The sequence below is a fragment of the Colius striatus genome, chromosome 3, assembly GCF_028858725.1.
Source record: "Colius striatus isolate bColStr4 chromosome 3, bColStr4.1.hap1, whole genome shotgun sequence".
NCBI lineage: Eukaryota > Metazoa > Chordata > Aves > Coliiformes > Coliidae > Colius > Colius striatus.
The window spans coordinates 87393217-87416244 of NC_084761.1; the positions used below are offsets into that span (position 1 = coordinate 87393217).

Genomic DNA, 23028 nt, shown 5'->3' on the forward strand with positions numbered 1-23028 from the left:
AGGCTTTCTTTTAGGTGTGATGTGCCAGCTGTCAGTTATGTTTTTCTCTAATTAGATCTTGACTGTATGTTGAATCAACATTTTGGTCAATTGAAATCAATTGTACTTAAGAAACTTACTCTGCAGCGTATGATAAAGTGAAAATGAGCTCTTGAAGTAGCTAAATATGTTGCTTGACTCATAGATGATGCTTTTTATGGGATGAATAGTTAAGCTTATATCAGTAGTGCAGGAAAAGCCTTTGTTGATGGGTTACTTATCATTCATGTCGATGTTCACTGATTTTCTTTTTCTAAGCTATAATCCTAATTGATTAATTAAATCACTTTACTCAGTCTGTTTGCTGGCCTGAGCCTATTAGGTGGAAAAGAGTTGCAGAGCAACAGCGTTGAGTGAGAAACACTGAGAGAAATTACTACAACCCACACTTTAGGAAGACAATGGCAAGAGCTCTGTTGAGAGCAGTGTGTTTTATCCAGGGGAGAAAAAAAACCAAACCAACCAAAAAAAAGCCCCAAAACCAAACAAACAAAAACCCCAAAAAGAAAAAAGGGAAAAGTCTACTGCTTGCTGGTAAATGTGAGCTCTCAAGGTCCTCAGGAAGGTCCGTGTGCAGCCCCACGTGCAGCAGCACCATAGATGGAAGCTGTGCATGGGGCTGGCAGCTGCCACATGTTTTGCTGATGGGTAGCAGTTGTCTAAAAAAACTGAGCCTTTCTAAGTGTTTGTTTTAACCATGCTTTATGCTGTGTTCAGACCTGCAGGGCCTTTTGAAGAGGAAGTGGTTGGTTCAAGCTCACTGCTGATTCTGGCAGGAGCTAAATATACAATTTTGGATAAAGTATTGTCTTCTGCTCTTGTTGAGTTTGTCTTTGGATAGACCACTGAATAAATCATTGTGACTAATGGCTGTAGCTGTTAATGGCAGGGTGAATGTTTGCATGCAGACTCCATTCACACTTTAGAGCATCTAGGCTACAAACTCTGTAGTGCATTTTTTTCTGTTCTGTGTAAAAGTCTGAGGGTGTAAATGAGTCACTTCCTGTGTTTTCCTTCTCTGGGTTAATTTCTACTTGTCAGCATTCAAAAAGGCAGAGTTTAAATCTGTCATGGTGTGCCAGAGTTCCTTTTTTTCCAAAAAAAAAAAAAACCAAAACACAACAGCAACAACCAAACAACAAAGAAGTAGAATTTCCGTTTCAGTGCTAGATAGCATAATCTAAAACTAACCTATGCTTATTCTTGTTGCAATCTCTAGACATAAAAATGTAACTCTAATTTTCCTACTTAGAAGTTGTAACCAAAACCTTGCAAGTTGCCTTAATGCATTGCTATTTCATGTCATTCTTTCTGATCCCATTTAAAATATTTTAGTTTTACTGTAATAGTAGGGACATCTAATTTTTGTGACAGGAAACCAAAACAAGAAAACTCCTTTTGCCTCTGATAGAAATAGTCTAAAATATCTTTTTTTCTTCCAAGAAAAACTGTATTAGATTATTCATCAGTTCCAGTAGGCTCTATTACTCTACAAAGACTGTGTTGCCGTTGTTCTGACTGGAAAATTACTTGCCTCAAACAAATCGACTATCATATTTAAACAGATAAAGCAAGAGTAATAGCTCCATCCACAGCAAGTGAAAGGGTAATTTAATACTATGCCAGAAGGATTGTTCCTGAGTATTTTAATAATAGAAGAATGTAATATGAACCACCCAGGTATCATAATCCAGAAGAGTCTGGCTGCCAAAGTGCTGCTTTTGATGCCATTAGAACATCTTCCCTTAAGTTAGGAACATGTGAAAGCCCAGAATATCAGGTTAATAGAAAATAATAAGCCTTGAGTGCCAGTTTTAACAGTTACAACAAACAACAAAGTATTTTTTTAAGAACATGAGGGAGGTTTTTTTTCTCCTTTTATGGCTTTAAGGCTTTTATTTTAGTTTTATGACTCTCTAAAGTTCCTTATAAATTGTCTGGGTCAAAAGGCCCCTGAAAGCTGAAGGACTCCTAAGTAGGTATAGCAGGCAGTATTTAAGGCTAGTTATTTCCTTTCTCTAATAAAGATACTAACTCGATAGGAGTATAAACTTTGTTAGTTTTTAGTCCAGGTAAAATGTCGGCTATTAGTCTCTACTGAGGAGTCAATTTCTGTGCCAGTGATATGTTTTGGGGGAAATGCAGTAAGCTTGAAGTTGTTGAAACAGTTGCTTTGTATCCAAGGTTGGTGCTTAGCATTAGATGGCACAAATTCACGTGGCACAAGTTTATTTTTAAATACAGGAAGCCACAAATTCGTGGAAAAATGCCTGACTTCTGAGGGTGAAACACACAGTTCTTTCTACCCCCAAAATTTCAAGGCCAGGGAAGGCAATTTTTCAGAAGACATGGTACATCACTGGAGTTTGTTCTCATTTGTTGTTAAATGAGAATCCAACACGCAGCTGGTGTTTGCGTATCTGCCAGTGCTTATAGATAGGTACATAAATACCTATGTCCTTGTGTAGACAGCAAGTTTTTGGTGTAGTAACCTTCCACTATAAGTAACACAAAGGAAGCTTTTGGATTTTCCCCTCCAACACCATTGGGTTTTGAATGAAAATAGAAGTCTGTAGAGAGCAATCCTGGAAATATTGGCACATACTTTTGAATGTTTTATTGCACAAACACTTGTCAAAGCATTACCCTGAAGCAAAGGCAGATATGTTAGCCTCTAAATATTGTGGTGGAACTTCTTGTCCAAACAGTAGACTAGAACTTGGACAGCTAAAATGCAAAATTGAGAAACCTTTGCTAGACTTCAGCAGATTATTTTTGTGTTAAACAGAAGCAAGCTCTGAGGAAACCTGACCCAAAGGTTTTCTTTGTCTGTCTTGCAGTTTATACATCTCAGACTTCATCTAAAATTAAAGAATGGGGGGAGGTGAAGGTTTTTGAAAGGCTTTTTACTATGCTCACTAGCAACAGCAAGTAAAGCTGATGTTCTTTGGCTTTGCAAAATGAATGGAGTGACTATGTGTTACTGGAAACCCCAAGGATTCAGTTGTAAGGAATTAGAAAAGTCAGACTAATACATTTTCCTTAGATGTCTTTCTGAAGAAAGACTGGGAAAATATTTATTCAAATTATATGTTCTCATTCTCCCTCTTGATCTCATTTTTGACATGATTTCATTACATGTTTTTATGCCTGTTACAAATTTCCACATAATTTTTTCCTTTTGCTGTGTTAACTTGTTTATCTAGAATGACAAAGTTCAGTGGAAACAGTTTCATGAATATAAAAGACTGGGAATAGTCACTGTTTTAAGCTAGACTATGAAGATATGTTGTTTTCCTTCATATAATGTATTTATACTTGTGTGTAGCTTAATAAAGCTACAATCTCTTCTCCTCAGGACTGAAACTAAAGTAGTAAATAAGATTGTTATTCAGGAAAATTTACATTTTGATACAGTTTTTTGTAAAATTAAATACAGAGTGCACAAGCATCCACTAGTTCGAACAGATGAATCATAGAATCACATGATGGTAGGGGTTGGAAGGGACCTTTAGAGATCATCTAGTCCGACCCCTCTGCAGAAGCAGGGTCACCTACATCAGGTCGCATAGGAACATGTCCAGGCAGGTCTTGAAGACCTCCAAGGAAGGAGACTCCACGCCCTCCCTGGACAGCCTGTGCCAGGGCTCCCTCACCCTCACAGTGAAATAGCTTCTTTTTATATTTAAATTTAACTTTTTGTGTTCCAACTTCATCTCATTACCACTTGTCCTGTTGCTAGATACAAGCAATGATGAGAGATAATATGAAGCATACCAAAATCATGAGTAGAAAAAAAGCATTTATTAGACATGTAAGAAATTGGCACCTGTAGCTGTTTCAAGGCTAACTTCAGGGATCAGAGAAGTAAATACGAATGGAGAAAACCAAGAGGCTTTAGTGCACTAGACTTATTGCCTTGCTTTTCTATCACTTCTAAGGGCAGACAGGTATCAAACTTGAAAAGGCCAGAGATCTGTAGAGGTGCACAAATTCTGATGAGGAAGCAGAATAGAAATTAGCAGAGGAATTTGAAAATAGGAGGGGAGTGGAACATGGATAAGAGTATCAAATTAATTACCTTTTCTCACGCTAGTTTGGTGTACATACTGGAGTCCTGTAGCTCAATCCCAGCCTGCATACACCTCTGTAGAAAGCAAACAAAAAACCAGTAACTGCCTGCTGCAGTGGGTATCCAGACTTCACAATAGGATGAGTTGTTGTGCATGGTGAAGCAGGTGGCATTTCTGGGTGATTTTTATACTGTCTTGATTGCAAGTACTTGAGGGCATATTTGCAACGGATTTGAGAACTTGCAAGATAAAAGATGCCATATTCCTGTAACTTCTGGAGTTAACCTGCTGGTTTGGCCATTTCAGAATGGTGTCAGTGTGAAGCTGATGGGGCATGGAGAGCCCTTTTACTTCTGTGTGTTGCTTGTAATGAGTGGGACAGTTCTGACAGTAGTCTTCAGCCAGGCTGAAGTACATGCTATTTGAGACTTGATAGTAAAAATAAGTTTTCTTCTGCAACGTCAGCACTAATGTGAAATGCTGTAACAAAAACTTGTTGAGAGATTACTTGGAAGGGTATAGTGCTGAGGGCTAGACAGAAAATTGAGGAGGAGACATCAGTGTGTGGACAGATAGTTATGTAAAACTGTTTTTACATGAAGTCCATATGCAGTGTAATCTCAGTCCTTGGAAGTGATGTTTAAGGGATAGGCTGAAAACCATTTAGCTTGTACTCTCTTGCTCAAGCATTTATCAGATGCTTGCACTGCCAGAAGCATTTTTTGTAGATATTTCCACTTGTTTGATATTGCAGTGTATCAGATAGTATCAGCGTATAGGGAAACTGTACACATGTTTATATCTGCAGATTCAGTTTCATCCTTTTCAGTGTTCTACCTAGTAGGGATTTTTGTTGCTTTTGTGACTCACATTGGAGTTACTTGTAACACTATGGTGTATGATCGGAGTGAAGATCCTGCCTTTGAGAGTAAAGAGCTGTTCCTAAGCCACGTGGTTGATAGGTACACTTTGTCTTTCACAGTACTTCAAATATAGCAAACTATTTGAGATTCCTTCCCTGATTTTAATAAAGCATGTCACTCTATATGAAATAAAAAGCACTTAAATTATTTACATACAGCACTAGTGAAACATGAGAACCATCTGATAGGTAGCACCTTGCATGATTAGAAGTGACAGACTCCAAACCAGCAAACTTTTATCCTTTCTTGGGAGATTTAATTTAGCCTTATCTAGGTTTAGGTTTTAAATACTCCTTAATTTGATGCCTCTTGCTCAAAATATGATGCTATAAAAAGTACATATCCATAAAAATTTTTAAAAATAGTCCAGAGGCTGGAGCACAGGACTGCAAAGCAGAGTATGTGGCTTCTCGTTTTACTCTTAACCTTTTGGAAGATGTGTGCATTATTTTATTCATTTAACATCAGTGTGGTTGCATGGGACGACAGTAGTTGCAAGCCCGAGGTCTTTTATCAGTTGTAATCAGAAGAGGGAAGTAGATGCTTCTTAGGGGAGAAAGGGGAAATTTCAGAATGCTTGAAATGATGCCTAAAAATAGGTAGTGTGGCCATAGTCTCTTACCCTTACATTGCTTAAGCGTTCCTAATTTGTTACGTATGGAACTGGAGAAATCCATGGTATTCAAGACAAGAAGAATGTCTGGTGGAAGATAAAACTTCACACATGTAATGTTATATCAGTCAAATTCTGTCATCACATTGATATCTTCTAGTATCCATAAGGGGATTAAATATATATATATAGATGCGCCAAGTTGATTCTTGAACCATTAATTAACTGTAGAACTTGCCAGGATCACTTTGGCAAATTGTGTAGGTTGAGTGTGCAACTCGAATTTCTCAGGTTTAGATCAATAACTAATAAACTAATTGCATTTCAGAATAGCTCTGCACTGGATTTGGAGTTATATAAAAAGCCCACATATATATCCCTTAAGGTGTTGTTTGAAAGTTTAATATCAGAGCTCAGCAGTTTGTATTCTCCTTCTGTTAAATTTTGAAGGATATTCTCATAATCTGAGCTTTGCCTGAGGTGTCAGTCTCCTTAAGTTCACTTTGATTACTGTACATGTAAGAGTCTCCATTAAAATTAACTTTTTCATGGCCTGGTGCCATGTCAAGAATCAGATCTTAGTTTCCTGACTCAAAGATCATCACAAGTTTCATGATCTACTGGTTTCAATTAAGATTCTGGAATAAATGCCTTTGCTGCTTGTTCCTTTTCCTTCCTTATTCTTCCACGTTGACATTGCCCCACAGCAGGCATTGCCAGAGTAACCAAACTCACCCCACAGAACAAAGGGTTAGTTTTTAGCAGTTCTGTTTCCCCAATTCAGTGTATTGTACAGTGACACAACTACTTAACAGTGGCACAAAAAAAAAAAGTGGTGTGAGAGGCAGGAAGGGCATGGAAGTGCTGGTTGTGTACTACCTTAAATTTATCTGGTAAACCCCATTAAAAGGCAAGTGATTGCAAATGGACAGATGGACGTGCAGAAGAAAGCTATGAAGCAACCAAAGGGAATGCTGAAGCAATATTTAGGTAGCAGTCAGATTTAAAACCCAGAAAAAAAAAATCTGTTGGCTTGTGCAGAGCTGGTCAGGTTGCTGTCTTGTATGCTGAATGAGGCAGGAATTCCAGTGGAAAAAATACCATGTCATTAAACATAACTTGTTTGAGTAACCTCAGTTAGCCTTATAATTGTGGTAGCCTAGAAATAGTGACTGACACGAACTGAGTCTTGTGTGGCTAGCTATGGTTTTAGTTACAGAGCCTGCTTAGCTTTTGACTCCACAGAAGTCTCTTCCCATGTCTCTAGGCATCACTCTTTCCCAATCAGTGCTTTGCAGAATTCATAGTTGATTGAGCTCTTTTTTAAATATATTGACAAATGGCCATTTCCACCATCTAGAAGAGCTGCAACATCCTTCTATTTTCAGCCTCTGAAACCACAGACACATACCACAGGAATAGTGTTACGCACCTAAGGTTGCTCTTCCTTGTGACCTGAAGCTTTCATCGTGTTAATAGCTGTAATTTTACATAATTTTTTTAATGTCTGCTAATTTACTGCTTCAGATAGCTTATGAGAAAAAGCATTAGCACAGCATGCTTTAGTGCTTTTCATGAGCTGCATTGACTTGCCATCCTAGTGAGTATTAGTGCTCTTGGGTGGCAGACAGATGTAACTGGTGGTGGTGGGAGTGAAGCTGAGATACTTTTAAAACAGTGAGCTGTTCCTCATTTGGCATAGTATGGCCGCATCCATGAGTTAGGTAAGTCGCAGGTTGAAAACAGTAGCTGATAAAACTGCTAGAAAGTTATCTCAGTATTTGCAAAGCTACCTCTTGAAAGCAGAATACTTGAGTGACTGGCTGTTTTAAAGTCAGTCCCAGCTGCGCATTTTGTGATTCAGGATCAGGCCGTGATAAAGGCCATGAGCAACAGCAGTTGCAAACTGTAGTCAGTGAGATTAAAGAAAATGAAATCCGTGGTGTGATGCTGAGAGAAGGGTGACAGTTGCAAATGAATAGATAATAGGATAAAAGGCGGGTCTACCAAAGATAGTGATGCATCAATGTGGATATCTCCCCTGAGCTAGATAATGGAGCTTCTGGCCAAAGGAAAGACGGCCAATTTAATTCATCTGGACTGAGGCAAAATATTTAACAAGATGTGATGTGGAAGCTGTCTGAGCTGTGAAAGATTGATCTATATCTAAGAGCTGTCTGAAGAGGACAGAGAGTCAGTTGTACTGAAAAGATGTGTATGCTGTAGGAAGTATTTCAGCGTTAACAGTGCTGATGGTTCTTGGGGCTTGCTGTACGGGCTGGAGACTTTGAGCTGTCCTTGCCCAAGGGAGACTGTCCCAGAGGCCGACTCAGCCGCGCACAGCCCCGGTACCCGGAGCCAGGGCTGTGGGAAGGCGAAGCGCGAAGGTAGGGAACGAGAGGAGAAAGATGCCCGTGTGTCGGGAATGCAGCTGCGGCTCAAGACAGCAGCGGCGGAGTCCTGGGCTGGGGTAGGCGAAGTTGATTGTAGGTAATGCAGATGAGCGCGTGCGAGGTTTCAGCTACCCCTCTCCGGTTTGAAACGGGCTGCGAAGGGCTGCGGCACAAGAGGTGGAGAGCTGAGGGCGGGCGGAGCCCGGCGCCTTGGCAGGGCGAGCGCCCGCCGCCCCGAAGCTCGGGCCGGGGAGCCGCGTGTCCGGCGGCGAGCGGGGCGCGGGGCCTGCTCAGGCAGCGCTGGGCGAGACGGAGAGAAGCGATCGGGTGCGGCGGCTCCGCGGGTGATTAGCGGGGCTGGCGGGGCGGGGCGCGGCGGGCGGAGGCGCGGGGCGGGCAGCGCCGGGCCGGGCTGGGGGCGGGCGGCCCGCGAGGCCGTGCGGGCCCGGGCGGCGGCGCGACGGGAGCCAGGCCCGCGGGGCGGGCGGGCGGGCATGGGGCTCCGGCGCCGCTGCCTGTGAAGGACCCGCAGCTTTCATGGTGAGTGAGGCCGCGCTGGGGCTGAGGCTGCGGGCAGCCGTGCCGCCGCGGGCACGGCAGGGCAGGGTAGGGTAGGCGGCTGGCTGCGGGGCGCTTAGGTCAGAGGGAGAGCGGATGGAGAGGGCGGCGGGGATGCGCACTTTAACGCGTATCGATAAAACGTGGCCTCGTCCGCTTTTAAATCGCTGGGTCCGGGAGAGAACCAGCTTCCCGGGAAGCGCGGAGCTCTTTTGTGCGAAGCGGGGCGGGGCGGCGGGACCCCGACGGGGAGGGAGGTGGTGGCACAGGCCCGGCCGGGGGCTTGGGCTGCCCAGCTGCGGGGACAGCGGCCGGGGAAATGCCCGGGGACAGCCGCCTCCCGCCCCGGGCAGAGCTGCTGTAGCCGCGGAGCGAGAATCGAGCAGTCTGGTGTCTGCCACTCCGGCAGCTAGCAGGAGTATTTCATATTCGACTTCCTCGGAGGGTGGCTACCTTTACACAAACACGGCCGAAACAAGATGACCTTGATAGAGCAGTATGGGATGTTGTAGGCTCAGCTCCGCCGTGCTGCTGGTCCCCGAGGACGCTCGGTGCCACAGCCCTCGTTCGGTTAGTGCAGCCGATCCTTTAGCACTTGCCCTCTGTCGTGGTGGGTGGTTTGTGCTTCTCTGTGGAGGTTGTTAAGGATCCCTTTACAGATTAGTTTCTTTTTTTTGAAAAATTGTGGAGGATCACCACAACTTGAGCTTCTTGTATCTCAACTGTGAAGCTGTCAGGATCACCCAGAATTAAACTTGATTTCGGGAGTTGGGTGTATCTGTGGGTTTTTTGTTGTTGTTTGATTTGTTGGTTTTGTGGGTTTTGTGTTTTGTTGGGGTTTTTTTTGTTTGTTTGTTTCTTAAGCGAGTGCTTTAATCTGTCACCCGCTGTCTTAGAACATCTTCAAACCCAAGTTCAGCTATTGTGGCTGAATGTTGAATAGGTTAAGATGAAACCTGGAAGAAAGCCCAAGTGATCTCAGTGATAAGGATATTTTCTAAGTCGTAAACGATCATCCTAAATTGATCCTAAAATTAACTTGCAACTGTATCAGGTTAGTAACTCCTAATTACAGTATAGGATGTAAATAGATGCTGAATTATTATTACCTAGTGAGAGATTTGAGTCTGTTTTTTAAAGTAATGCAAAAGCTTAACGTGAACTATTGTGTGGTTCAGCCTATTGCAGTATGTCTGTATGTGCAAATACTTCTACTTGCTCAGTCAGCAGATACTCTTAATATGAGTTTGTGGAGGCTTCAATCTGTTTCATTGCTCTATCATACATTGTGCTCTGTTCAAATTTACTTTGGCTTCTTACTATAATAAAAGATGGTTTTCATGTCTTTGTGAATTTTGGGCTGTTTGATTTTTTGTTTTTGTCGTCTTGGGATTTTTATTTTTTAAACTGTTTTTTCTGTTTGGGTTTGGTTTTTTTCATTTTCCACAGTGAGAAAGCAGTCTTGTAGATAATCACTGTCACCAACAGATGTTTTTATTCCTTTTTTTGGCTACCACAGGAAAGGATGAAATTGTTACAAAGGACTGGTAATCTGATAAAATGTGCCACTCCCATTTTTGTGCTAGTCTAGCTTCTTTATTGTAGGGTAGTGCTGAATGAGACGTGTCTGTGAATACATGCTGAAATGCAACATGGGCTTTTGCCTTTAAGAGATTTGAATAACTGTACTTAAATGTCAGTAGTGTACCTAGCTACCTGTATTCTAAAACAAAACATTGCTGAACCAAGACATTCTTTGAAGAATTCTATGTGTAGTGATAGTCTGGAGAACTTTGTGCTTAGCTGAATGAGATTTCCAAATTCATTCTACTGTACGGAATAAAATCCCCATTGCAGCCCAACGTGTACAGTTTTTCTTACCTCCCAAAAGCAATTTTGCTCCATAGTTAGCTTTCAATGAAAGATAACGACCCTGAAAATAATTTTTATTAGCCAAAATTAAGCACCTTTTCTAGAACTTCTGCTGTAATAAGCATTGGATGCATATGTTGGATGTCAAGTTTTGTGGTGCGTTAGAGAGATCAATATATGATGATTTCTGCGTATTGGCAGTTTTTTGTGGATGCTGGATGTTTTTTCTTTCATCAGTAGTATCTCAGAAGAGTAAAAATGCTAGATTTAGGGACAAGGTTCACCTTGTCTGTGGGAGCAGTAATAGAGGTTAATATTTTACTATCTTAATTTGTGAAAAATGGGTAATAAAAAACCCAGTCTCCTAAAAGAAACTGGGAGAAAGAATAGCTATTTGCTTTGTTCCTGTCAGCACAGTTGATGTAGTCCACTGTTGAAGGTGCAGCCAAAGCACATTGTAATGGTGCACTTATATGCTCGTTACTATCAACTGCTTGCAAAGAATTCTAAATGCAAGAATAGTGTCTTAGCTTTCTGAATATGATGTTAACCACAATACCTTTTCTTTTTTTACTATATTTCTTTGCTTATTTTCTTGCTAGAGGTTTTGGTGCTTTGTGGGGATTTTTGTGAACAACTGTGTCAGCATGAGCACTGTCACTCTACTAAACAAAGCCAAGTGTTATTAAGTAGCTGAAATACATTTTTCTTGGTTCTTTTCCTTGTTTTCAAACTGATGTCACACATAGCAGTGTTAACTGGTATTAATGAGCCAGACATTCCAAAATCATGACAGTGTTTCCCGTCAGAGCAATGTGGGCATCATAGGATTGATTGCTGAAACAGTGCCAGTTAACAAACATGGGAAAAGAGAGTTTTTCTTTGTCCAGAGAGTTCCACAGACTTGTACCCGTGGGTCCCATAGAATTATCTTTAACTGGAATGGAATTGTACAACAGAGTAGAAGACCGTAGCTGAGTTCCTCTGCATTCATGTGTGGTTTCCATCCATCCTTTTCTTTAAGGTAGGACTGGAGGAGAATGCCTTCCTGGAAGCAGGGCTCTTGGTTTAGATTCTGAGTGGTCTAGGCTGTTGTGATTGTGTTAGAAAAGTTGGATCTGTTGCCCAGGGAAGTTTTGATGCAATTTACAGGTTCGACTGAGAGAAAGAGATTGGTAGCACTTGAGGAACTGTTTATGCTAATGGGAAAACGTCCATGTCTGGAACAGTTCTCATAGTGCTCATTTATAATGACTAGTTTTCACAGTGTAATTTCTTTGTCTATATAAATAAAAAAAAAAGTATAAATAAGCTGCACATGGAAGCAGGTGGATTTTGGAAGTGACAAAATTCATTATGAAGTTGAATATAACAGTGTCTATAATATGAATTTCTTTTTTCCGTTAGACAGTTGGACCATGTTTGTTGTTTGTATGTCACTGCTACTTTGAGTACTTAATGATTGCTGTGGTACTTCAAGCATTGGAGTAGATGAAGTTGTGTAAAAGTTGTTTTATCCCATTCAGTCATGGTTTTGATACATTTTCTTCCAAAACAGTGTTCGTAGGAAAAACAAAAATAGCATTGTACGTGTAACACTAAGTCTTCTACTGTAGGTCATAATGGTACAGTAAAGAAGGGTGGAAGGACCTCTACCATTTAGCATTGTGGTACTTCAGGGTATCATAAAAAGTTGTGGGGTTTCTGTCTCACTGTGATTTTAAACTTTTTTCCCCTTCCCCCCTATCGTTGAACTATTGATGTTGGAAAATAGGTTGAGTAGGAGGAATCTCATGGTGAGATTTTAAGAGAAGGAGCTTGTTGGTTTTGGCTTCAATTTCAAAACCATGTAAATCAAAACAGAAATATTTTAAATAGGTCTTTTATACCTCAGATAGTATCTGCTTTTTGTAAAGCTCATTTTTAGCAGTACTTTGTAAAAGTAAGCTGTCAGTCAGAGGAACTTAAGATGTTTCAGCAAATAGAAGGAATGGAAAAAACCATCACTCTCATCACTCCTGACTGTTTTCAGTTCTGAGATTCTTCTCTTTAAATGGGCTGTAATTGGGCAGAGATTTAAAAGCATTATCTTAAAGACTTGTAGACTCTTTGTATGTTCTCCTGTGCATTGTCTTGGCATTCTCCACACTTGTAACTTGCCCTATCTTTTTCTTCTTTAGGAATGTGAAGAAAAAACTGGACGAGCTCACAGACCACTGTCTCCTAAACAGAACGTGAGGAAAAATCTTGATTTTGAACCACTCTCCACTACAGCACTTATTTTAGAGGACAGACCAGCGTAAGTTTTGAGAACTACCATAGTGAAGGTTTCGTTAAAATGAGGCTAACAGAGCTCTTCTTACTGTGTGTCTGATTAACTTGAACAGATGATTTAAAATTTGAGCGTATCTTTTTTTTTTAAGACTACAGAATATGAAAGTGGGATGACTATGAGAAAAATTATTCAAACAAAAGTAGCCTTATTTTATAATAAAAGCAATAGTTTTGTACAGAAAACTAGGAGAGGAGAGCTCTAGTTTTGAGTAATTCTACCTTACAAACACAAGTAAGAGGGTTTTATTTTCCCTGAGAGGACATAAGCATAAAACTGAAGCTGGCGTATGCTGAAGAAAATGAGAAGTAAGGATATGGTGTCTTGTTTAGACAGAGAAAGACCACACCTCCATAAATAATGAAACAATATAATTATTGTTCTGCAGTGGGTTCAGCTTTGTATTTTAAAGGTTGTCAGGTGCTAGATGTTGTTTCCTACTTCTGTTACTGCACAAAGATTCTTTCACATGCAAACTAACTCCATGATGATTTACTGGCAGCTGCTTTGCCATGGTTTGCTGCAGAATTACACAACTTCAGTGATGGTTAGTCACTTTATGGATGGTACCCAGCTTTACAGGCATGGCATTGGTAGTTTTACCAGCTTTATGCATTGCTATAAAGAACTGACATAACGTACAGCTTTTTTTTCATCAACAAATCTGCATGAGGAAGGCTCATATCAAACTAGCCTAGTTGTAGGGTTATTTAAGATATTTTTTGGCTTGACTGGGAGACAACATGGCAAGATTTCTTGGGACATCTAGAACAATGTAAGAGTGTTTGTTAGAGCAGGTTTTCTGTGTACAGCTGGAAACAGTACATACTAGCTTGTTTGATATATTTAAAACCTGTCTGTTATCTATCATTCTTTATGTGAGGTAATCTGAGGAATACAGATTGCTTGAATTGGTGATACATTACAGAGTAACATTCAGATTTTACTTTCCTAGTGTTGATAGATTGAGGAACTTCTAGCAGAAAAGATATTTTTAAGATTCTAAATGATTGAATCATCATTTCTTTTGTCTATCAGGGAAAATTGTTCCGGACATCAGTGCTGTCATCTGATAAATCTTTCTAAAGAATCTGTTTTTAATTATTTACTTACAGTTTGCATACTATCTGGTTTGAGGATTTATTTATTGTTTAACCTATTAAGCTTGAAGTAAGTTCCTGTTGATTTCCTATGACAAAAGTTCTTAAGGACTTCTGAAAGAAAAATGAAGTTAGATTTACTTTTCTAAAATGGCTGCTCTTGGTTTGGTACTCACTTGTACAGTTTAGATGAATATCCATAGCCCATCTAAGTGTTAATTGAATCTCAATAGATACTGAACATCATGTCACATGTATGATGATGTCATTAAAAGATAGGACATATAATTTAGGTGGTGGAAGTTTAAGTTAGCAGAACATGTTTCATTTAGTTTTCCTTGTAAAACCTTCCCTAATTTACTCAATTTCTAAAGATTTGGCTTTAAAACAAGATGCTGGCCAGTTTACATAAATTAAACTGGAGAAGAGTAGATTGTGGTTAACAGTGACACTGATGTGAAAATCCACTTCTGTTATTCTTTTATCATTCTTGATTTTAAAAAGTACTCCTAGACATGGATCCTACGGTTGTGCATGCTTTACAGATAATATGATTGTGTAAATGATTGTGTAAATAGTAAAGCATTCTAGTATTAGTGGTGACTGTATTACTGGTTAACAACTGCCTTAAATGTCACACCTTACAGGAATGTGAAAGTGAATTCTTGGATATCTTTTTTATTAACCAAAGATATGAACTCCTAGGAATCCAATACAGTGTTCTACAATACAGAACAGTATACTTTGTCATTTCCTGTTCTGATGTTTTGGTGATCTTGTAGCTGTATGAGATACTTGCTCATTATGTTAATTATAAATATGATTAGCTTAAAGTTAATATGATCTGACATATGGCCATGTATATTTGTATGGCAGAGGTGTAACTAGTCCAGGCTTTAATCACAAATGAAGATGGTTGTGTTGGTATGAATAACTGGAGAATACAGAAGATAAGTCCAGCACCACCTGTTTCTGTAGAAGCAGGGAGAGGAGTTAAGTCTTTGAAATAGAAATGAGAGTCTCAGAGAGCAGAGGGGAAAAGGAAGCTGGTGTAGGGAGTCATTACTGAATGGATAAAGATGCACAGTAAGAGTACAGTCTTTTATCTTTAGAGATCAGTTTTGAAGCAAAACTACCAGCTTGGTATATACCAGTATATTCCTTTTGTTTATCAAGATCAGCCTGCAGGTTCACTTGGTTTAATAATAAAAATGCTGAATTTACCAAACATAAGGAAATTAGTCAGCATATTTTGTCTATAAAAGTAGTCCTAGCTGGTCAGTTTTCTTTCCCTCTCTTCTGCTGACTCTGGCAAAAAAAAAAATTCTTTCCAAGGATTTTTTGCTCTACTCTTTGATCAAATATTTTGACAAGAAGCAGTCTGCGCTTTTCTTTCAGATGTGTCTAGAATTTTCTTGACATAGGCATGCCAACTTTAAATACTGATCTTAATTTTTTCTTAATTTAAGGAACCTCCCTGCAAAACCAGCAGAAGAAGCTCAGAAACACAGGCAACAGTACGAAGAAATGGTGGTTCAAGCAAAAAAAAGAGGTAATGGAATTTCTTGTCTTCACAGGAGAGAAGTAAAGTTAAGGGGTATTCCTAAACTTGAAATGCACTTGTGTCAGTCTGTTGCTCAAGTTATGTGGGGAATCTGTACATGTTCTCAAAGAAAAATCGATCCAGAGAAGAGAGTCAAAGGTAGTTTCATTAAAAAGCCTCACCCTAAGCTGAAACAATCCTAGAATCAGAAGGAAAGGATTTTTGAGGTTCATTTGAGGTTATAAAGATCTACTAATATATTGAAGTAGGTTATTGGTCGAATTAGCAAAGACTAATTTAGATAACTACAAGATTCATGTTGGGAACAACCTGAGGCCATAGTACTAAATACAAATTTTTCTACATAGGAAAGTGTACATAGTTATGTTTATTTAATAATCTGTCTTCCATTTCAAATTTACAGCTTTCCCAAAGTTTTGCTTGTAATTTCTTGTCTGATATTGTTCACAGAAGTGTCTGTACTGTGCTCAACAGGTAAAGTTGACAGCAGTAGTTTCCTTCTGCTGATGCTTTTGACAATCAGGGTTTTCTAATTAAAAACAAGCATTGCAATAATAGGAAAGTTTTGTGTCCAGTGAGAGTTACTGGAAATATGCCATATAAACCAGTGGAAAGACTATAGGATCACAGAACTTGCTTGCTTCCTGCAATTGACATATTAAAAACAGTATCCTTTTGTGGTTTTGAACATCATACACCCACCAGTGTTAGTGTATCCACTTAAGGTGTCCAAGGGAGTTTCTCTGTTCTTTCTTCAGGTGTCAGGTTGATGGTTTGGGAGCAATGGGATGATGCTCAGGTTCGGCAGTGGGCTGGGTCCTTGTGCCGTCACTGGTCTGGGCTGTGTCACTCTGTTCAGATAATACCCTGACAAACCCATTTTCCTTGAAGCTGTTCCAGATGAACAATTTTGCAGAGTGATGCATTGTGTAGCAGTCAGGAAATCAGAGAGTATAAACGCCCTCTTTTTGTTTAGAGAAAAATTCAAAGCCTACTTTTAAGCAGGCTTACAAAGCCCTTATATCAAAGCTGAAAAGAGTGAGGCAGTTGATCTGTTCAGACACAGCTTCAGTTGGACTTTAAAGTGAAGCCATCAGGTTGTGCGTGTTCATTCCAAAGACCTTGTTCATGGTACTGCTTTTCTTCTGTTAGTTTCCCTTCCCAGATCAGTGCCTTCCCCCATTGTAGACAGTGTGTTTGTGCACACAGACATTTCCTGTATTTCCAGTGTGCTACTATAAAGACTATCTTGTGTTAAGTTGCACATCTAACAAATTTGCCAGTGGGAAAGAAGTAGTGACTGATGATACAAGAAGAAAGACTCAGTGATAATGTAAAAATGTAAAATATGTTTAAAGTAAACACAAAAAATGATTTCATTTTAATGAACTGAAGGTTTACAATACAAATATAAATATAAATATAAATATAAATATAAATATAAATATAAATATAAATATAAATATAAATGTATTTGTGGAGCATGACATTTAAATTAACCTACACTCTATGTAGCGTCAGAAATGTGGCTCTTGTGGTTTCCTGACAACATACCCAAATCATCATTGACAAAGACAACACATAAAACCAAAACACAAACTTTATATTATTTTAGCCTGTATTTTTGAGTCTGGCAAAAAAAAAAAGGGGTGGGGCTTTATTAGGAAATATTCTGTGTTGGCCTACTAGGTGGGGCAGTTGACTGTCAGATATGCTAATTCAGAGTTAATAATGTGGTTAGATTGGAAGGGTCAAAGAAGCCATATGTTATCTAACTCCCTTTGTCTTGTCCATGGAAAATGAGCCTTATGCATAGTTCCACTTTATTCTTTATTCACATTTAGTTTGCTGTGGCTGGAAAATCTTTAGAATTTGAACAGTCCACTCTACATTTGAGTGAATATCATGGGCTGTTACATGGCTATATAGCCATGACTACCTAACTATGAATATTTGATTCCCGAATTTACTAACTTAAAAAGGAAATTGCTTTTTTGCAGAGCTTAAAGAAGCCCAGAAGAGAAAGAAACAACTGGAAGAACGCTGTAAGCTGGAAGATAGCATCGGCAATGCTGTTCTAACTTGGAACAATGAAATCTTGCCCAACTGGGAAACCATGTAAGACAGTAGGTTATACTGAGTTTAATTAAACTTGCTGAGTCTGTATCCTGAAGAGAAGAGACAAAGTTAACAAGTATAATTTTAAATGGTCTGTCTAGCTTTTGTTTGAAAGTCACTTTTGGACAGTTGCAAAGAAAAGGAGCAATATACATTTAATTATTTCTAGAAAGTGGCTGAAAGTGATGCAGTTCTAACTATTTGTCTTTATTGGAGATTCGGGTTATTCAGAAACTGGGAAACACTGAAGTGATCCGTGGTAGAGAATGTCAAAGCAGAAAGCTTAATGCTTGAGTGCCATGCATTTGTGAGAAGCGAGCTTTCCTTGTCTACTTGAGCTGTTGATGTTATGTCAGATGTAGATTGAAAGATGTGTATGGTATTATGAAGCTCCTTTAATTACAGAGTGGTATACCTGCTGGGCTAATCAAGGGATTGAAAAGAGAAGTAGGGAAAAAGTTATTTTAAAAAAATACTAAGTGCTGAAAGATTTCCTGCAAAGACACAGCACAGGCAATTGGTAAGCTACCTTTGCTGTCTGTTTTTTTTATGGACTTAGCTAGTTATCTTGGATAAAAGAGCCCTCTCCCTGCCCTGCTCAACATAACCACCACTGCAGCGTTGTAAACCAAGCTCCCCAACATACACAAGTACCTTTTGCTCGATCATGGAATTCATTTGTCCTGAGAATAGATGTTAAAATATGGACAGAATTGGTTGAATAAAGGCATTACTAGGGAACTGAAGTAATGACTTCGATATAAGCAAATTGTAGATTTACACATCTCTCTTCAGAATTTGATTATGACAGCTATAAAAATAAAGACACTTTTTCCTATCTTGGTTTATAAATCCAGAACTTCCCCAGCTTATTCTCTGTTTTACATTTTAGTTCATAGTCTTTTTTTTAGCTGAATGTATTGTTGAGGTTTTTGTCACTACCACAAGCTCTCATTGGTGCTTAGGTGCTGTTGTGTTCAGGGTTCTTAGATTGCTGAACATCAGCTGCAGCCATTTCAAAGCCCGTCTTCTGTTGAAATGTCTTTCATGCTCCCACCTAAAAGTTATTACATGTTATATCTTGGTGCATTTCTCTAGAGAGTTAGAGCTGCAAAGGTGAGTGGGAAACTGCTTATCTCATTTGCACAGTAGAGCAATGACAGAGGACAGAATTCTGTCACTTAATTGTGTATTTCATTTTACATGGAGGTGTCCAGCCTGTAGCATAGGCAGTGACATAGATGTGGATTTCTTTTGCATTTTTTTCTGTCCCCTAACATTTTTGCTGATCAAGTGTGATTGCAGGCTAGGGATATTGTGGTTGCAGCACTTCTATCAAAATAAACCATTAACTTGGAAGTAAGCTTTCCTTTATAGTTCAAAGCAAAACAGTACAAAAGAATAGGTATGAGCAAATCAGGTTGGATTTGTTTTCCTCTTTATATTTGTTTTGGTTTGGATCCCTTCAGCAGTGGTAGGAGGACACATTTGTAATTCAGCAGTGCAATACTTGAAATCCTGTGTTTTACTTGAAACAGGTGTTGTTCCCGTAAAGTTCGAGAGCTGTGGTGGCAGGGCATTCCGCCCAGTGTGAGAGGCAAAGTCTGGAGCTTGGCCATTGGCAACGAGTTAAACATCACCCATGGTGAGACTGTTTTTCTTTTTGTACAGACAAATAGTAAGGGAGACAAGCTTGTATTTATTATGGTTCAACTAATGTGTTAGAGTTATTGTTACTTGTAGTGACTGGGGCAGCATTGCTGGTGTGGTAGATAGTACCTGACAGTGAACATGAGGCGTGAGTGTGAGGAGATGTTATCTAATTGCACTTTTTTGGTGATGCTTTGACATGTTTTGTTTAAAAATAGTGTCTTTTAATCTTGTACCTACTGTAGGAATGCTGTTGTGAATCGTTTCTGATTATTCCTGTCGCTCTGTCTTGTTTTGATGTTAGATGGAGATGGTCAGAATTAATGACAAAGCTTGTCATTGTTTCTTTTTTCCATTTTGAAACTTATAATTGTTGTTAATTTTGTAATGCCTATGGATATATATGTAGTGTGCTTCCTTTAATTTAGAGCAAGACACTAGGTTTGTGAGAGATTAGAGGACCCCTTGGAAAACTTGTTTATGTGTATGTTTGTGAAAATAAAAATCGTGCTACTTCAGAGTACAGGAGAACACAGCTCTGAAAGACTAACTTACATAATCAATTCCAACATGGAAATGCAGTAGACTGCCTGTACTCCTGCTGTATTGTGCTGCTTTTCTGTGCTTGACTTAGTTATTTTGGGGTAGTACTTAGGTGGGATTTGCTAGACTTAGCACAATTATCCATCCAGACTATACTGTTGAACGTCAGTGCTCTGTAAGAAAAGCGAATGCTTGGTCATAAAATGCAACTAGTGTCTAGACTGCCTTGTATTTTCATTTAATCTTAAGGTCTTTCAGAACCACAACCTACTTAGAAGTTCAACTACGGTGTTTGTGTTATTGTTACTTGTAGTGAGTGGGACATCATTGCTGCTATGGTAGGTAGTTAGTACCTGACTGTGAACACGAGCAGATACAAGTACTGGACTTGCCCTTCTCTATTTTTCTTTTTCCAGAACTGTATGATATCTGCTTGGCTCGTGCCAAAGAGAAGTGGCGATCACTTAGCACAGGAGGCCCGGAAGTAGAATGTGAAGGTAAGCTTTTTGTAAACATTTTATACTATGCCATGAGAGAAGAGATTTTGAAAATTGTTCCTAAAGTGAAATCACAGATTTTAAACAAACAAAAAAATCAGCTGTAAAGATTTGTTTGGTAAAAAGAAAACATTTGGTGGAAGCAAAAAATATCTGTGTTCTTTCTTCTCAATGAAAGTGTGAACTCTTACGAAATGCACTTGATTGGGGAACTGGAACATCTTTCACACGAGGAAAGGCTGTGGGAACTGGGGCTGTTTAGTCTGGAAAAGAGGAGACTGAGAGGGATCTTATTAATATTTACAAATATCTAAATGGTGGGTGTCAGGAGGTTTGGACATCTCTTTTTTTCTGTTATAGCTAGCAACAGGACAAGGGGTAATGAGTTGAAGCTGGAACACAAAAAGTTCCACTTAAGAAAAGACTGTTTCACTGTTCAGGTGAGGGAGCAGTGGCACAGGCTGCCCCGGGAGGGTGTGGAGTCTCCTTCCTTGGAGATCTTCAAGACCCGCCTGGACGTGTTCCTATGTGACTTGATCTAGGTGAACCTACTTCTGCTGGGGGGTTGGACTAGATGATCTCTAAAGGTCTCTTCCAACCCCTACCGTTCTATGATTCTGTGATTTTTTTCTTTATAAGTTATCTCTAGGTAAAGTTCTTACTTGATGCCAATTTGTAAGAAAAGTTGGAAAGTTTTGGGGCTGTCATTTGAATTGCAGCACTAAAATACTTTGCATCTGTCACTTTGGAATTGAAACTCGAAGCAGGAAATTGCGTTTTAGTCCCTTATTGCAGCTCTGAGCCCATCTCTTGGGTGTGTTTTAAATAGTGGCAATTTATTTTTGCAGATGAAGTGGTTTGAGATTTACTTATTGATTGGAAGAGTTGTCTGTTTTTTAGAGAGGACAAAACTGCATGCAGATGCTTGAAATTGCCTTTAGTGAGTAATTGTGCTGAGCAGAAAAAGAACATACATACTGGCATTTATCAACAGAAAAACGTTTTTGATTGGAAATCCTGTACTTTGTTCTCTTAAGATTGACTGCATGTTAAATAAGATGACATCTAGTAGGTTTCCAGCTTCCTCTTGCACCCTTTTTTTTAGTTGCTCATATGAGATGTAAGCATTGGCTAGTGTGACAACTCAAGTTTTTTGATTGCTCAATAAAAAGCAGTAGATAATTCCTAATTATGCTTACCAGAACAGACAAAATCCAAAGAAAACTTTTCTATCAGAAGGAAAACTAGTACTTCAGAAATTTACTTTGTATGAGATCCATGTCAGTTATGGAGAGTGTATTGCACTGTCCATGATTGTGGAAGGAGAATGGACAGTAGTAGAGATATGTGGCATCCATCAAATGCTTCCCACCACAGTATTTCCATAGAGTCAGCTGCTTCAGGAGCCACTGGGAAACAGTTTTGAGGATGAGGGATCCCAGGTTAACAAGCCTGTGTCTGTGATGTTTTGTCAGCAGATAGCAGTAAAGTACCTGCCCTGCTTTGCCCTGTGTCTTTTTCCTCAACACTTCAGAACACATAGAGTGTCAGTGTGCACCAAGGGTTGCTTCGAGTCAGCACATACTTGCTTCTTAGTTTGTGTGCTTACTTCAGGAAATTGTCCTAGCTTATGGTGGTTTAGCCCTGGCTGGTTGCCAGATACCCACCTAATCATTCTATCACCCCCCTCCTAAACTGGACAGAGGAGAGAGAAGTATGATAATGAGAGGTTTGTGTGTTGAGATAAGGATGGGGAGATAGCTCAGCAGTTAGTGTCACGGACAAAAAAGACTCAACTTGGGGAGAAATGGTTTGATTTATTAATGAACAATCAAAATGGAATAGGGAGATGAGAAATGAAACTGAATCTTAAAACACCTCCCCCCACCCCTCCCTCTCCCTGAGACTCTCTCCCCTCCAGCAGTGCAGGATTGCAGTCAGTTCATTACAGATGGACTTTGCTGCTGCTTCTTCTCAGGGGGAGGCCCGCTCACACTTCCCACTGCTACACTGTGGTGTCCCTCCCCACAGGAGACAGTCCCTCACAAATTTTTCCAGCGTGGGTCCTTCCCAGGGGCTACAGTTCCTCATGAACTGCTCCTGCATGGGTCCTCCCACAGGGCAGCTCCTCACACCCTGCCCCAACATGGGTCACTCACTGGGAGAACAGTCCTTCAGGTACCAACTGCTCCAGCCTGAGTCCCTCACAGGATCACAAGTCCCGACATCAAACCTGTTCTGGTGTGGGCTCCTCTCTCTCCATGGGCTCCCAGGTCCTGGAACTTGCTCCAGTATGGGCTTCCCACAGAGTCACAGCCTTCAGGCATCTACCCACTGTGGTGTGGGGTTCTCCACGGGCTGCGAAGGAGTCTCTGCTGCTCCATGACCCATGGACTGCAGGGGCAGGACCCTTAGCATGATCTTCACCATTGTTCACAGGCGAATCTTCTAGGGCTTAAGCCCTCCCCCTCCGTCTACCCTGACCTTGGTGTCTGCAGAGATGTTTTCACACTCTCACTCCCTGTTGCTGCTGCAGTTTAGCACCTGCACAGTAACTTCTTCCCCTTCTCAAATATGTTATTCATAGAGGCGTTATCTTAGAGACACTAATGGCCAAACCTGGGTCAGGTGCAGTTCCATCTTAGAACTGACTGGTCTTAGCCCTGTCAGCTACAAGGGAAGCTTCTCGCAGCTCTTTGTTTAAAGCAGCCACGTCTGTAGCCCTCTCTGCTACCAAAACTTGGCCCAGGCAA

The 23028-nt window shown here is 40.0% G+C and overlaps 1 protein-coding gene across 3 annotated transcripts in view; it reads left to right on the forward strand.

Moving 5' to 3' along the window:
- The window catches only part of TBC1D14 (TBC1 domain family member 14), a 76143-nt gene that overhangs the window by 29787 nt on the left and 23328 nt on the right, over positions 1-23028 (forward strand). For 2 of the 3 annotated variants that reach the window (XM_061992492.1, XM_061992493.1), the window contains exons 4-8: positions 12652-12770; positions 15373-15455; positions 17468-17585; positions 19124-19230; positions 20195-20275. In XM_061992492.1, the coding sequence (XP_061848476.1) occupies positions 12652-12770; positions 15373-15455; positions 17468-17585; positions 19124-19230; positions 20195-20275 (508 nt within the window). Of the gene's footprint in view, positions 1-8480; positions 8582-12651; positions 12771-15372; positions 15456-17467; positions 17586-19123; positions 19231-20194; positions 20276-23028 lie in introns of those variants that run through there. The other variant, XM_061992495.1, reaches the window with a different exon arrangement.